The sequence below is a fragment of the Geotrypetes seraphini genome, chromosome 3, assembly GCF_902459505.1.
Source record: "Geotrypetes seraphini chromosome 3, aGeoSer1.1, whole genome shotgun sequence".
Classification (NCBI taxonomy): Eukaryota; Metazoa; Chordata; class Amphibia; order Gymnophiona; family Dermophiidae; genus Geotrypetes; species Geotrypetes seraphini.
The window spans coordinates 165,095,119-165,111,087 of NC_047086.1; the positions used below are offsets into that span (position 1 = coordinate 165,095,119).

At 42.3% G+C, this 15,969-nt stretch overlaps 1 protein-coding gene across 9 annotated transcripts in view; it reads left to right on the forward strand.

Annotated features, from left to right (window-relative positions):
* MTHFD1L (methylenetetrahydrofolate dehydrogenase (NADP+ dependent) 1 like) overlaps positions 1-10,866 on the forward strand; it is a 441,775-nt gene extending 430,909 nt beyond the window's left edge. For all 9 annotated transcript variants that reach the window (XM_033938565.1, XM_033938569.1, XM_033938568.1 and 6 more), the window contains 2 exons: positions 3,380-3,501; positions 10,452-10,866. In XM_033938565.1, the coding sequence (XP_033794456.1) occupies positions 3,380-3,469 (90 nt within the window). In that variant the 3' untranslated portion in view covers positions 3,470-3,501; positions 10,452-10,866. The remainder of the gene's footprint in view (positions 1-3,379; positions 3,502-10,451) is intronic.
* Positions 10,867-15,969: the final 5,103 nt, after the last annotated feature.

Here is a 15,969-nt window from a genome sequence, read left to right on the forward strand (position 1 = left end):
TCCTAACAAGAACTGAAGCAGAACGAGACTTAGGGGTGATCGTCAGTGAAAACATGAAGACTGCCAATCAAGTGGACCAAGCTTCATCCAAGGCAAGGCAAATCATAGGTTGCATACGCAGGAGTTTCGTCAGCCGTAAGCCTAAAATCATTATACCATTGTATAGATCCATGGTGAGGCCCCACCTGGAATACTGTGTGCAATTCTGGAGGCCGCATTACCGTAAGGATGTGCTGAGACTGGAGTCGGTCCAGAGAATGGCCACCCGGATGGTCTTGGGACTCAAGGATCTCCCGTACGAGGAACGGCTGGATAAGTTGCAGCTGTACTCACTCGAGGAACGCAGAGAGAGGGACGACATGATCGAGTCATTCAAGTATCTCATGGGCCGCATCGAGGTGGAAGAAGATATCTTCTTTTTCAAGGGTCCCGCGGCAACAAGGGGGCATCCGTGGAAAATCAGAGGCGGGAAACTGCACGGGGACACCAGGAAATTCTTTTTCACTGAAAGGGTGGTTGATCGCTGGAATAATCTTCCTCTTCAGGTTATTGAGGCCAGCAGCGTGCCTGATTTTAAGGCCAAATGGGATAGACACGTGGGATCTATTCACAGAGAAAGGTAGGGGAGGGTCATTGGGGTGGGCAGACTAGATGGGCCTTGGCCCTTATCTGCCATCTATTTCTATGTTTCTATGTTTTACTTAACACATCCATGTGTTGATTCAAGAGGACATATTGGGTGCACTCCCAACAATTAGCATACATCCTTTGCATTTAAATGGGAATTCTGTAAGTGACGCCTAGCCAAGTTCCACACACTGCTTACTTTTTTAAATTAGATTAATTGGCGTTTTAATTGAAAACACAATTAAAACCTAATTTTAAAAAGTTTAGAAAACTTGGATATTAGTGCAGCGCCTAGCAATGTCTACACCAAGGTGCTTACCTGCGCCTACCTAAAAAGTAGGTGTGGCATGTGTTAGGCACTGGTAGGAGTCTGAGATAGATTCCATTATTTTAGGTCAGGAAAGCAGTGGCCTAATATACTGGCTCTAGGCATGATTCTGCAAACAGTGCCTATATTTGACTGACATGAGGCAGATGTCATCTTGCTAAGTGCCTGCCTATTGTGACCGGCAAGCTCCAGGCCGAGGGTCTGGGATCACCGGCGACAAGTAAACTCTTGTGAGCTGCAGCGAGCTGCACAAGGATGTAATAATTCAGCGTTTAATGTAAGGAACACCATCAAAAGTACAAGGCCCAGTGTCAATGAAATGAATAATTTTAATTGTCAAAACAGAAAAAAACCAGCAACTTGCTTGTCAGGATCAAAATATGGAAGCCAGCGGGATTCTTATCCACATTTCAAACAATGTTTAGTAAATAGTCTTTGATACAAAAAAAACCCAAAAGAGTCCAAATTCAAATAACCAAAAATCTCTCTTTCTCAGAGATAAGTTTTCTTTCAGCCTGCAGTCCAGCAATAGTCCATCACAAAAGAAAAGAAAACTTTTTTTTTTTTTAAACAAACAACTCCAAGTCAGTGTAACAGTACTGGCTTCTTCAGCAACCAGGGCTGGAAAGACAGTGTGCTCCATGTGGTCTTTGACTGCCAATATGAGGCCCACTATCCCACCATGTAACACAGGGCAAACCCCACTGTCTCAGCGTCCCTCAGTCCACTTTCCTCACAGGAAAAAGGAGATTAAACTTCCAAAAACAAACTTTAAAATAGAAGTCCTTGCTCAGTTTCAACATAGAGAAAATTTCCTCATTTGCAAGAGATAGAATTATTCAGTTCTTGAAATAAAGCAGGCAAAACAAACTTCCATTAATCTTATCCAACCTTCAGATACTTGCTTTCATGGTGCAAACTTCCATGGGAGTAACTTCAGGTGTCAGCTCAACACTAGCCTCAGGGCTCATTTCCAGTTCCATGGCCAGCGGTTCCTCTACCAGAGTGAGAGGTACTTTTTCTCCAGCCTCAGCAAACTCCATGGACTCAGGAGTTTGGCTGCTATCAGGAGCTCCCAGCCCTGAGCGCTCTAACCTGTCCTGCTGCTGTTCCTCTCTCTTCTGATTCTCTAGAAGCCTAGTTCTCAGAGATAGCAACTTGCAGCCCCGCCCCCAGCCCTCAGGTCCAATGGATTTCTGGGTAATCACCTTGGGACACAAAGGGGGATGGGAACCTACCACTGCTGCTCTCTTACTCCCTCTACAGGATCTAGAAGGAAATTCAGTTTCAGAGACAGAAAATGGTTGATATGGAAGAATATGGGAAGGGTCAGGATTAGAACTGTGACCTGCACTAGGGACATTCCTAGCAGGCATAGTCTGCTTATCACACTATGTAGGTGTCATTTACAGAATTTCCCCCTTAATGTGCACTGATTTCTGTTGTTAGGGGTGCACTATGTGCAAAAACAAAAACACTTTAGTGAAAGACCCCCTTAATGTGTATTCATTTTTCTCTCCCAATACTAACTCTGCAGTAAAAATAATTTTAAGAAAGGAATTGCTCACTAGTTTCTTAAATTTTATTAGCATTTTATAGCTGCTTCTTTTCTGTGTGCACAGTGAACAAATATATTGGCAAGATTTTTAGAGGCTGTAAAAGTCCATATTTAGTCCATAGACACTTTATCCTTCTCTTGCAAGAGTATTTAATGATGGAAATTGCTTCTACTGTGTCCAGGATACTGTGGTTATATTTAATGTGTTAATGCTTTCTTTATTTATCACTCCCTCCCCATCCTTTTACAAAACCATAGTGCGGTTTTTAGCGCTGGCCACGGCGGTGACAGCTCCGACGCTCAAAGGAATTCTATGAATGTCGAAGCTGTTACCACCACAACTGGCACTAAAAACTATGCTACAGTTTATAAAAGGGGAATGTTTAATTATTTAATTATTTTTCGATCCCATTCGATCCCAGGTTAAACCAGTGGTCTCAAACTCGCGGTCCGGGGGCTACATGCGGCCCACCAGGTACTCTTTTGAGGCCCTCAGTATGTTTATCATCATAAAATAAAACAGTTTCTTGATCATATGTCTCTTTAGCAATAAATTACAATATCATTATTAAGACTTAGCCAAAAGAAAAGCTTTATAAACTATAGAGTTTTACCTCATGTAAAATTGTCATTTCCTTAATAAGACATTAACTATTTTTTTCCTGAGACCCTCCAAGTACCTACAAATCCAAAATGTGGCCCTGCAAAGGGTTTGAGTTTGAGACCACTGTTTTAGACCTATTAATAGGTAATTTGTATGTTAATTTAAAAACTCATGCGTCTAGGACCACATTACCAACAGTGCACTATGCCGTTATTGATTTCATGATCTGCAACTATATAATCTGACTTTACTGTTTCCACAGATGAGCACCATGCCAGGATTGCCTACAAGACCCTGTTTCTATGACATTGACCTTGACCCTGTCACAGAGCAAGTTAAAGGGTTGTTTTAAAAAGACTTTTAGCATCCAAGGACTACATTCAGGTGAGTGGTATTTAATCATGGACAGTGATGTGACATATATGCACTAATAAGGGAAATCAGATGGGGGGGAGTTTTTAACAACTGTTAAGGGTCAATTTCATAAACTACTTAAGAGTAGAAGAATATAGCAGGTATGAAGCTTTCCAGAGTATATGCACCAAATTAAAAATAGCTGAAAAGCTACGAGTTTACCATGTTGCACTAAGCAACAAGCAGCAGTATTAATGTGCAGAAGCTGTTAGTGGAGACCTGATAGAGAATCTGGACAGAAATCTAGTTGTAGACATCCAAAAGGTAGGAATGAAGGGAGAAGTGTCATTGGTAGAAGGCTTTAATCTATCAGACTTGGGTTAGGTTATCCCATCTGCAGAACTGGTTAAAAAAAAAAATTGAGAAGTTATGGATATACTTCACAGGGCTATGCTTAGAGGGTGATGGAATCCACAGGAGAAGAGGTAATACTGTGCCCTGGCAGAAAGAACTGCAGATCCCAATCAGATGCATCAAAGTCCTTTATTTAAAACTCCAAAAACAGTTGCTTCCTTAAAAATTATTCTTTCTGTCTGCTTTACTGTGGATCTGTGTGTCTTCTTTCTGTCTGCTTTGCTGCAAAACTGCATGGCCTCTGTTCTTTCAATATTGTGCATGGTACTTACAAATGGAGAAGTGTTCCTCCTGTCTACATAGGTGTCCACCTAGGCACCAGTGATCATCAGATGTAATGGTAGCCAAGAGCGAGAAGTCACTTTAAGCTCAAAGCCCTGAATTTCAAGAATATCGATGGGATGGAAGGGAATACTAAACTAAGGGCCTGTTTTACAAAGCCGTGCAGCAACAGCCCCGAAGCCCTTTAAATCTCTATGGCCTTTGGGGCCATTACCGTGCTGCAGTCGCTACGCGGCTTTGTAAAAGAGGCCCTAAATGCTATAAATAAAGCAACAAATCTTTGTCACACAATGAATAAAAGACAGAGAAAAAGGAAGTAGATATAGTTCTCCAAGGAAGTAGCAGAAATAATAAAGTCAAAAAGTTGAACATTCAGAAAGGTCAAAGTGTGCAGAGAAAGATAGGTAAAGCGAGGTGGTAAAACTTTTTCAGATATGTTGAGAAAAGTAGGAAGAAGTAGAATTGTAATATTAAAAAAGGTAAGGAATAATGTGAGGAGAGAGATGAGTCAAAAAGCAGGAATTTCTCCTTTAGGTGGGGTTCTTTATGTTTATGTTACAAATATGAGAAAATGAATTCAGAAATTACGTGTAATAATAAGCTATTTACACTAACGTGGGGTCCATTGACAAATTTTGGTAACACTGATTAGCTGGATTATCCCCTTATTTCCTATTTGATTGACACATCCAGGGAGGGTGGGGTATTATATTTTCTTGTATTCATTGACCAAATGAAAGTGCTGTTTATGATTTTTACTGTATATATTCACTTTGTTTTTGTTCTTGAATTAGGGTGGGAAGGGGGAAAATGTTTTGTAGTATTTCTTTGATCGATTGTAAGTGCTGTCTTGAAGTCAATTGTATGTATATTTTAATGCACTGTTTTTGAATGGAAAATTAATAAAGAGTAAAAAGAAATGCTAAATAAATATATTTTTTTTGGAGCTGGGAAATTTAAAAAGATTTTGAAGAGGGACCACTGATTGTTAAGAACATAAGAACATAAGAAATGCCTTCACCGGATCAGACCTTAGGTCCGTCTAGACCGGCGACCCGCGCACGCGGAGGCTAAGCTAGGTGTTCCCTGATAAATACCTTGTTTACCCGTATCCCTCAATGTGATTCGAAGAAGGTGTGAATCCAACTTGCCCTTGAATCCCCGAACGGTGGTCTCCGTCACAACCTCCTCTGGGAGAGCATTCCAAGCGTCCACCACTCGCTGTGTGAAACAGAACTTCCTGACATTTGTCCTGGGCCTGTTGCCCCTCAGTTTCAGTCCATGACCTCTTGCCCGTGTCACATTTGACAATGTGAATAACGATGTTTCTTGCTCTATTTTGTTGAATCCTTTTAGTATTTTAAAAGTCTCTATCATATCCCCTCGCAGTCTTCTCTTTTCGAGGGTGAACAATCCCAGTTTTCCAAGCCGTTCCTTGTAGCTCAGATTCTCCATACCTTTTACTAGCTTCGTGGCTCGCCTCTGCACCCTCTCCAGCAGGGTTATATCCTTCTTTAGATAGGGAGACCAGTGTTGGATACAGTATTCCAAGTGTGGTCTGACCATTGCTCTGTAAAGCGGCATTATGACGTCCGCCGATCTACTCGTGATTCCCTTCTTTATCATGCCCAACATCCTGTTCGCTTTCTTTGCCGCCGCTGCGCATTGAGCCAATGGCTTCAGGGTCCTGTCTATCAGTACCCCCAGGTCCCTTTCTTGTTCGCTCTTACCCAAAGTTACACCTAACATTTTATATTCATGTTCCTTATTTTTCCTGCCCAGGTGCATGACTTTGCATTTTCCTATATTGAACTTTATCTGCCACTTTTCCGCCCATTCCTCCAGCTGGTTCAAATCTTTCTGTAGTTCTTCGCTGTCCTTTTGTGACCCAACTGCCCGTCCTAGTTTTGTGTCATCTGCAAACTTGACAATATTGCTTGTTGTTTCTTCTTCCAGGTCATTTATGAAGATATTGAATAAGATGGGCCCAAGAACCAAGCCCTGGGGCACACCACTTGTCACCTTCTCCCAGTCCGAGAATTTCCCATTATGCCCACCCTCTGCAATCTGTTCTCCAGCCATTTGCCTATCCATCTTAGTATGTCCTCATCTATTCCATGACTTTGTAGCACAAAGAGGATGAAAAACTTTATGCCTTTCCGTCAACGCAGTGGAATAATCCTGTCCAATTCTCACCAGAGTAGTCTCATATGCCAGCGGTTCTCATTTAGCACGGTAGGCCTGAAGGATTTCTATCTTGTAGCGATAGTTGTGAAGTTTGCCGATGATCACTCTAGAGCGTTGATCGGCTCCAGTACGAGATCCCACCCAATGCACTCGCTCAAATCGGGCCGGTCCCAGGGAAGCCGGCATCAGAAGTTCGCTGGCCAGCCATGACTCCACCACCGAAAGAAGCACAGAATCTGCAATAGTTTCTGGTAAGCCAATAAAACGCAGGTTTCCGCGGCGCGAACAGTTCTCCAGGTCCTCCAATTTGTCTTGGCAAGTATGCAACTGTGTAGTAAGCGTTGCCACTTCAGACTCCATCACAGTAGCCCCATCTTCCACCACGGAAACCCGAGTCTCCAACTTGGTGACGCGGGTGGAATTATCCTCCAGCAGCGATTCAAGTTTAGTAAGCTGGGTCGAAATTTGCTCCATACGTGGCCCCAATGCCTGTAAAATAACTTGCTGTAGCTCCATTAGTATAGCAGGGGTAAACTCCAGGCCGTCTGCTCGAGGTGCATCCGCCATTTTGTCCTCACCGGGTCTCCCCTTCTCCCAATCCTTTTTTGCTGTTTTAGAGGCCATGGCAAGTGTAGATTTTGCCAAAAACTTGTCCATGCAATAGCATACACTAACTCTGAGAAAGGTGGTCAGAAAAATCTCACGTATATTCTCTTAAGAAAAGCGAAATAAAGAACAGGGCTCTGGAGCCAGCACAATGTGCTGCTAACCAGCTCATAGCATCACGTGATCTCTCCATAGATTTTTTTTTTTAATAAATTCTGTATCCACACTGTTCTATTTCCCAAAATCAATTTAATGTAGCACTGTGAAAGCCTTCCATCCAGCTGAAGAAGGCCTAAGTTCTGCTTGTTATTCACAAGGAACTTGTTCACTGCTTGTGGCCTGCTCCTGACCTCTGCTGAATCTTCTAATATAATTCTTCAGCCAAGCAATTTGCAGACAGCTGTGCCTTTATTTCTTTCTCATGTCTGTTTCTTTACAGAACACTACACAGGATCATTCCAAACATGTAGATCAGGCATTTAAATATACTGTATACTAGCATAAAACCCTTACAGCAATCCCCCTATTCTGTTGTCTGCCAGTAAGCCATTTCACTAACAGCATTTCACCCAGGCACCGTATATGAATGTCCCTGCCTAAGTGGTGGCTCTCAGCTTACCCTGGCCCTGTCTAGCCAGACTGCTGCCTCCCTGTCTCCTCTACTCCAAGAAAGACATTTTCTAAATAAGATCTAAATTAACCTTGCATAGGCTTACTAATTAATATTACTTCTCTGCTGTCAGTTCTTTTTAACTACTCAGCCTTAAGTCAGATCTCCCAAAGTCTACTACCGTATTTCCAGCTGCTTCTTGTTCTGTGAACATGGCTTATTGTTTATGCTTATTCATTTGGTACACCACAAGTAGTTTTTTCACATTATAATGATAGTGTAAATTACATATAGAATAAAACACTACAAATAATAATAATAACTTTATTCTTGTATACCGCCATACCCAGTGAGTTCTAGGCGGTTCACATTAGTTAAACATGGATTACATGCGGTTAAGAATTAGTTGAACAGATTTACATTAATTAAATATAATTACATGCATCGTTACATGCGGTTCACATTAATTAAACATAGTTATATGCAGTTAAGTAATAATTGAACAGAATTGCATAGAGTTAGGTGTTAAAATGAGCAGGGATGCAGGCAGCGAAGAAGATGAAATTGGGGAGTAGGTTAAGGTGGGTCGGGGGATTAAGCTCTTACCACACATACACACGCGTTAAAGCATTTTGCAATATTTTGCCCATTTGTGCTACCAATATTTGAAACATATTTTTCAGAGGGGGTATGTTTTAGGCAGAGTGGTCCTTTCTGATTATCCAGTTAGTGCATCATGATTACCATATGCTAACTGGATAAGAGTTAAAGCAGGAACACTTGGAGCCTCCTAATTGTTACATTAGCACATGATCTGCAAATAAATAAAAAGAACAAGCTCTATCAAAGTGACACATTAAACCTGGGCTTAGTGCAGTGGCGTAATAAGAATGGGGCAGGTCCAATCTGAGGGCAGTCTTCATAGGGGTATGGCACCCGTCCTCCTCTCCCCACTGCCATGCACACTGCTTCCCTTCCCCAATACCTCTGTAACGTTCCTGGAGCAAGCAGCAACCCCCAGCCTGCTGTTGCGGAAAATGAAGAACTGAGGTACTGCAAGCCTCAGCGGGCAGGAAGATAGTCGTGTATGTACAGTGCGGGCAGTCACAAAGTTTATTAAACCTTAAAGTGACTTGTCATACTGTCTGTACCGGACTCCATGGATGACGTCACCCATATGTGAGAATATGCTGCCTACTTGTACTAGGATAACAGATTTTATGCTGTATATCCTAGAAATAAACAATGGATTTTCCCAAGTCTATCTTAATGGTTTACGGACTTTTAGGAAATTAGCCAAACCTTTTTTTAAACCATTCCAAGATAATAGAATAGTTATCCCTTCAGTAAAAAGGGCAAACTGGGAATCAATTTGAAACAAAGCTTTTTATTTCATGGCACCAAGATAATGGAATCTGTTTCCATGGGAATTGAGATTGGAGGGGAATTTTAAGGCTTTTAAAATTATGTTTTAAACTTTTTTCTTTTAAAGAGGTATTTGAAGAAGTTTCTTTTTTTTTTTTTTTTTTATAAATCTTTATTCATATTTTTAAAACTCACAATAAGTATAACACAAATACAATCATTTTATACTTTAACATTACTTATTATATCATCAAATTATAGCTTTCATCAAATATCCCCCCTCCTTTATATCCAACAATTAATCATAAACAAAAGAAATCATAAAATATTTCCACACACCCCCATCCTGGACGTATATGAACAAAAGGGAATTAATATTTATTCTATGCAATATAGTATCTTGTTAATGGCTCCCAAATAACCTGAAATTTTTTAAAATTTCCCTGCTTAGCAATTATCCTTTCCATTTTGAATATGTGGCATAAAGAGTTCCACCAAAAGCTGTAATTCAGCCTCTTCCAATTTTTCCAGTTATTTATAATCTGTTGTATGGCAACCCCTGTCATAATAAGCAGAAGCCTGAGGATATTTGGCTTTTAGCCCTCATTGACATGCCAAACAATACAGTGTCACAGGATAATGCCACTGGATTTTCTAACAAATTATTTATTTGACCCCATATTGATTTCCAAAAAGCATGAATGAATGGACAATAGAACAACAAATGATCTAATGTCCCAACTTCAAGATGACAGTGCCAGCATCTATTAGATTTAGAGCTATCTAACTTCTGTAAACGAACCGGGGTCCAAAATGCTCTGTTGCAGCAGAAATAATTCATATATATTGAACTGTGAAAATTGGCTCTCTCTCCATTGGGATTTTGTAAAAAATGACATCAGAAAATTATTGTGTGAATGAGTAAGTGCTTTGGTTGATTCTTAATTTAGGTCTGTCCTATTGTTGGAGTTCTTTTCTTTGTATTCTATTGTATTTTAATGATGTAACCCGCTTGAACCTGTAGTAAGAACAAGTGGTATACAGTCAACTACGCTTAAGTGCAAGCCCTTTGGACCGGTTTGCCACGTGCGCTTAAATGGAGCATGCACTTAATTGGAGTACCATATGAGAACTGTCATTTTTCTCGTGAGATCAGCAGCTCGGGGGCAGGATTCCATGCTTGCATCGATCACTGCCATCGCATATCTTAGGATGAGTGGCCAAACTCCACTGGATATGTAACGGAGGGGGGGGGAGTTCCTGAGGATTGTGACTGCATGAGGATGAATTGGAGGATGAGGAGGGTAGGGGTTAGATGTTATTAATGAAGGCTCATGGTGTTGTCAAGACTGAGTTCCTTTTGAGCTGGAAACAGAAAAGAGCAGAACACCACACTGAAATAAACAATTCATTGTCTTAACATTTTAAGTGTCTGCTCTGTATTTTTGGATGTAAATTACTTTTTAAGAATTCGGTAAACAAAATTACTTAATTGTTTATTTTCTTTCTTTTCTAGACTTTGGAGCTATACAATGCTATTCCTGAAGCCAGTCCTAAGGGAGTCACTATGCACTGGCTACATACCACTCAGTAAATGCTGTGATAGACTGCAGAGCGCAGAACTACTACTCCCTATTAAGCTTCTTTCTAATTTACTTCTTTGCTGTTACAAATATACAAACTACATATGCCCAGCCTCTCTTACTCCCTTCTACCTTTGCCTTCAAAAAAGAAAGGAAAGGGAAAAGAAGCTGATGTATTCTCAACTTGTAGCAGAGAACTGTTTTTGCAATATGTATCCTTGCATATTCAGTACTTCTGAAGGTTTTCTGGAGACCTTGAATAAGAGAGTGGTAAAAAAAAAAAATGAAATATTTTTCTCTAGGTGTTTGTATCCCTTATACAAACTGTTAATAAAAAGTACCTCATCATCTGGAGAGCTGAACACAAGTCAAAACCACAGGACCAGTGAAATGTGACTAATTTTGGAGAGGCTTTCTCAGCTCCCAGTGTTGGAGCTGTCACAACATTGACTGATTACAGATTTCAAATTTACAAGTACAGTAGGTGCTCTTACAGCCGCACCTGGCAGGGAGCCACACTTCAAGGCAAAGGAGCCTGAAAGTGATAAAGAATTTGTGAGTTTACTGTGTTGCAGAAAAACTTCAAAGTTCTTAAAATGGTGAAATGTAAATATTTTTCTATGATGGAAAATTTTACCTTTGATCTTATGCTTAATATTATCAGCTATTGATGTTCCATATTTAATTCTTGTATTTAACAAAAGGGATATAAAATGTGTGCAAGTTTTTCATCTTACAATATCTGTATATGTCTTTTGCTCCAAGGATTTAATTTCCTGCAGCACAAAAGGAGAAAAAAATTCTACCAAAGAAAAAACTGTGTCGACAAAACGTTTTGCATTTTGCCTCAAACCTCTAATCTTAGGAAAGAAGCAAAAGTCCCACAGCAGATTTTGCTTGCTAAAATTTTTCTTGTGGACTGGGGTTTGTATTTTTGATTTAATGACATACTTGTTCCAAATCTAAGTTGTACCTGAGACAGCAAAAGGTAAAGTTATTTGCCCAGTGTTATAGGGAATGTAAGTGATAAAAGTGGGATTCAAACCCTGTTTTCCCTAGTCTTCAATTTGCTGCTGCTATAATCAACTAGAAAAAAAATTTTTTCACTCTACCTAAAGATGTACTGTTTCAGAATTATATACACAGAATGACACTCTGAAGCCTTGTTATTTTTTTACCTGAAACTTAAATCCACTCATTAGTTATGAATAAGCTTTTTAGCATTCTGTATGATCAACTATGCCTGATAAATACAGATATGTCACTGAGCTTTGGCTTATTTTTCCTTCATTTGCTCACAGAAAAGCAACTGCCAGTTTTGAGGCTCTTAAATAAGATAGCAGAATAAGAATTTTCATTGAGTTGGGAAAACTGTGGAATTGGTGTATCTAAATTTGGTTCCAGCTCAGCAATTGCTCAAGATCTGTCAATGAACATAGGAACCAACTTTTCAAAATGATGGGGAAGCTCGACTCACCACAAATTACCAAGTGCATATAAAGGAAATTAAAGCATGGTGGTTGCTGGACACAACTGGCCAGGCTGTCCTTAAATGAAAAGCACAGCAGGTGGTGCCATACAGGGAGGACTTATGAGTAAAAGAAATGCTAGTGGTAGCACTGCAAGTCCCACCATCAGTCTCTGTTCCCACCAACCCCAATTCATTGCCACAGTTTACCATCCTACTCCCAGACCATCTACACCACACTCGTGCTATTTGCCTTTCAGTCCATCCTAGTCCATCTATACAACCCATAAGCTCCTCTTCCCAGCCTGTCCTCAATAGTCCCTCTTTCCTAATAAACCTGTGCACATCATACACTTCTTTTCTCTTAGACCATCTTTACTGCTTTCTCAGTCTCTCCATGCCTTAATGTTGTCTTTCTTTCTGTTTTTCTCTTAGTTCAATGCAGTTTGACTTTTGTTTTAGGGTAGGATGCTTAATATCACACACACACACACTGTACCTACTCTAGCTCATCATTCTATACTTCTCTGATCTCTACTTCCTCCTGCCTTGGCCAGCCTTGTCCTCTACTAATTCCTTCCCGCATCGGGTTCCCTTTCACTCTATCTTGATCAGTGCCCCTCCCCTCTGCATGCTAGGCACACCCATCCCTCATACTTTCTAAGCAGATACATTGTATGTTTCAAAAATGCTATCCCTACCCTTCCTAGCAAGGATCATATTCCTACACCCACTTTCTAAAGTCCCTGACACCATTGATATCTAGAACTCACATCTGAAATACAATAGCAGTTCCACCTCCAGAAATGCCCTATGAGCTGCTCCACCACCTGAATGCCCAAACCTTGGAAGCTCCACAGCCCCTAGGGCCATATTTGCATGTGGGACTTCTTGCTTTCGGACTGAAAATCCCAAAGGTCAGATGCTGAGAGAAGGAAATCGGTGAACCTAGAGAGGTACATTTATATTAATCCACTGTGTGCCAGCCAACCTACTAAAGCACTAATGGTTACAAAGTAAGTGCTTGTTCAGTGGAAAACTGAGTTAGCACTGACTCTAATGCCTTCTACAAAAATGGAAATTGGCACCTCATTTTGTGGTAACTTTTTTGCACAATGCCCCCTCTTTTATTGGTGGTGATTCCAGCACATCCTCCTTACTCTCTCCTTTTACCATATACCTACTTCTTTCTCATCCATTCTCTGATCAGCACCATTATACCCCATTTCCCCTCTTTTCATGGCCCACATTATGTGGAAGGATATGAGGTAGCACACCACTATAACAGTACCCCCTCATTCATGGTGCCCAACCCCCTGCCCCATAGACCCCCAAAAGATAGCCTGTATCAGAGCTGTGCTGACAATGAGAATGGAAAGCCAGGGCTTAGCATCTAAGCCAAGAGGCAAACCAAACCAATAACCTTTTACCCTCTTCCAAATTCACCCATTTCTCCTGTAACCTCTTCCCTGTAACTGCTATGCTATTCCTTTGGGACTATACAGTAAATGAGTCCACTTAGTCTCATACCACTGTCTCCCATAAGATGTAACAAGTGTTTTATTAAAAAAATAAAAAAGATGGTGTTATTCTCTATTCCCTTTTCAATTTGAAACTCAATTATAGGTCTCTATTTCAGAGAAGTCAAAAAGAAACAATTTTAAAGATATTTTTAAACTATGACAACAAATGCTGGTGCAATCCCTTCTTCCTTCCCCATGTGCTTCCAGTAAAATAGCCTATTATGGGCATAGGTTCGGCAGTCTCCCCCGTGGAGATTTGTAGAGTAGCGACATGGTCTATTCTTCAGACTTTTGCCAGGTTCTATAGAGTAGGCGTGGCAGCCAGAGAGGACACTGCTTTTGGGTCCTCAGTATTAAAGGCAGGCTCAGTAGTTGTCTCAGTAGGCACCTCTCATCTCTTACTACTTCTGACTCTCTTCAGGAACACTTCTGAAAATATTCCAGCCTAGATGACTCCCTTCCCTTCTCACCTTTAAGAAACAGCCTAAAGCCTATGAACCCAAACCATTTTACAACTTTCCTGCAATTATATAATCCCAGCTATTTCTACCTGGAATGCACCTCTTGCTACTTCTGACTCTCTTCAGGGACACTTCTGAAAAATACCCATCATTAAAGTATAAGTTACCTCTAGGAGATAGTCTCCACAGCCACACTGTGAACTCAGCCTAGACACACCCACAATTATTACCATCACTACTTTCCACCTCTATCTGTTTGTACCTTATGTCCCCTCTGCCTGCTCTTCTTCCTCTCTTCCAGATCATGTCTCTTTTTGCTGGAAAGTTTTAGAGAATGACACGATGATAGGATTTGTCACTATCTCCAACCTCACGGATAACTTCAGGAAACCTTCCCCATGTCATTCTTTAAGGAGAGAGGGAAGAATCAAGAGTATAAATGGGCACAGCCACTAACCCTCAAGCCTTGCATTGAAGAATCCTGGTGTAGAAAGACTGAGGTTGAGATAGACACTAAAGAATGACACTAGATGGTTCCCCGCAGTTAGCAGGGATGAAGACAGTGACAAATTCTGTCACCATTTTATTCTCTAAGACTTTCTTCACATAGTCCATGCTCTCTTCCTGAATTCCTCTCACCACCTCCATCTTGTTTTTACTCCTCCCCACAGCTCCACTATCAATCCCTATCATCACCCAGCCTCTCTTCCCTTTAATTTTGAGGATGTACAAAGACAAAGATGTGTATTTTATGCCAGTATATGCTTTATTCTCCTCTTTGCCTCTTCTAACATTTCAGAGCAGCATTGTCTCTCCTAACCTGTGGCCCCTTTCGATTCCCTTCACTCATTCCTTGCTCCATTTATTCAGTGGCAAGTCAAATGCGCGCAAGACAAAAGCGCGTGGACAATTGCGTGAAGACAATTGAGTGCAGGGACAATTGAGTGCAATGACAATTGAGCACAACGACAATTGAGCGCAAGACAACTTAGCTCAAGACAATTGCGCGCAGCGAATTACAACACATGCACCCATGTGCTATACATTTAAACAGAATGTTATAATTGCACTTAAGGAAAACTATATCAGCAATGATATACCGTATTTTCACGCATATAACGCGCGCGTTATACGCGTTTTTACCTACCGCGCATACCCCTCGCGCGTTATACGCGTGAGCGCGGTATACAAACATTTTTTTTACATAGTTCCCACCCCGCCCGACGCCCGATTCACCCCCCCCAGCAGGACCGCTCGCACCCCCACCCCGAACGACCGCTCGCACGCGCTCCCACCCGCACCCGCATCCACGATCGGAGCAAGAGGGAGCCCAAGCCCTCTTGCCCGGCCGACTCCCCAACTCCCCGACAATATCGGGCCAGGAGGGAGCCCAAACCCTCCTGGCCACGGCGACCCCCTACCCCCACCCCGCACTACATTACGGGCAGGAGGGATCCCAGGCCCTCCTGCCCTCGACGCAAACCCCCCTCCCTCCAACGACCGCCCCCCCAGCCGACCCGCGACCCCCCTGGCCGACCCCCACGACACCCCCACCCCCCTTCCCCGTACCTTTGGTAGTTGGCCGGACAGACTGGAGCCAAACCCGCCTGTCATGCAGGCAGCCAACGACGGAATGAGGCCGGATTGGCCCATCCGTCCCAAAGCTCCGCCTACTGGTGGGGCCTAAGGCGCGTGGGCCAATCAGAATAGGCCCTGGAGCCTTAGGTCCCACCTGGGGGCGCGGCCTGGGCCCAACCCGACCATGTGCCTCAGGCCGCGCCCCCAGGTGGGACCTAAGGCTCCAGGGCCTATTCTGATTGGCCCACGCGCCTTAGGCCCCACCAGTAGGCGGAGCTTTGGGACGGATGGGCCAATATGGCCTCATTCCGTCGTTGGCTGCCTGCCGGACAGGCGGGTTTGGCTCCCGTCTGTCCGGCCAACTACCAAAGGTACGGGGAAGGGGGGTGGGGGTGTCGTGGGGGTCGGCCAGGGGGGTCGC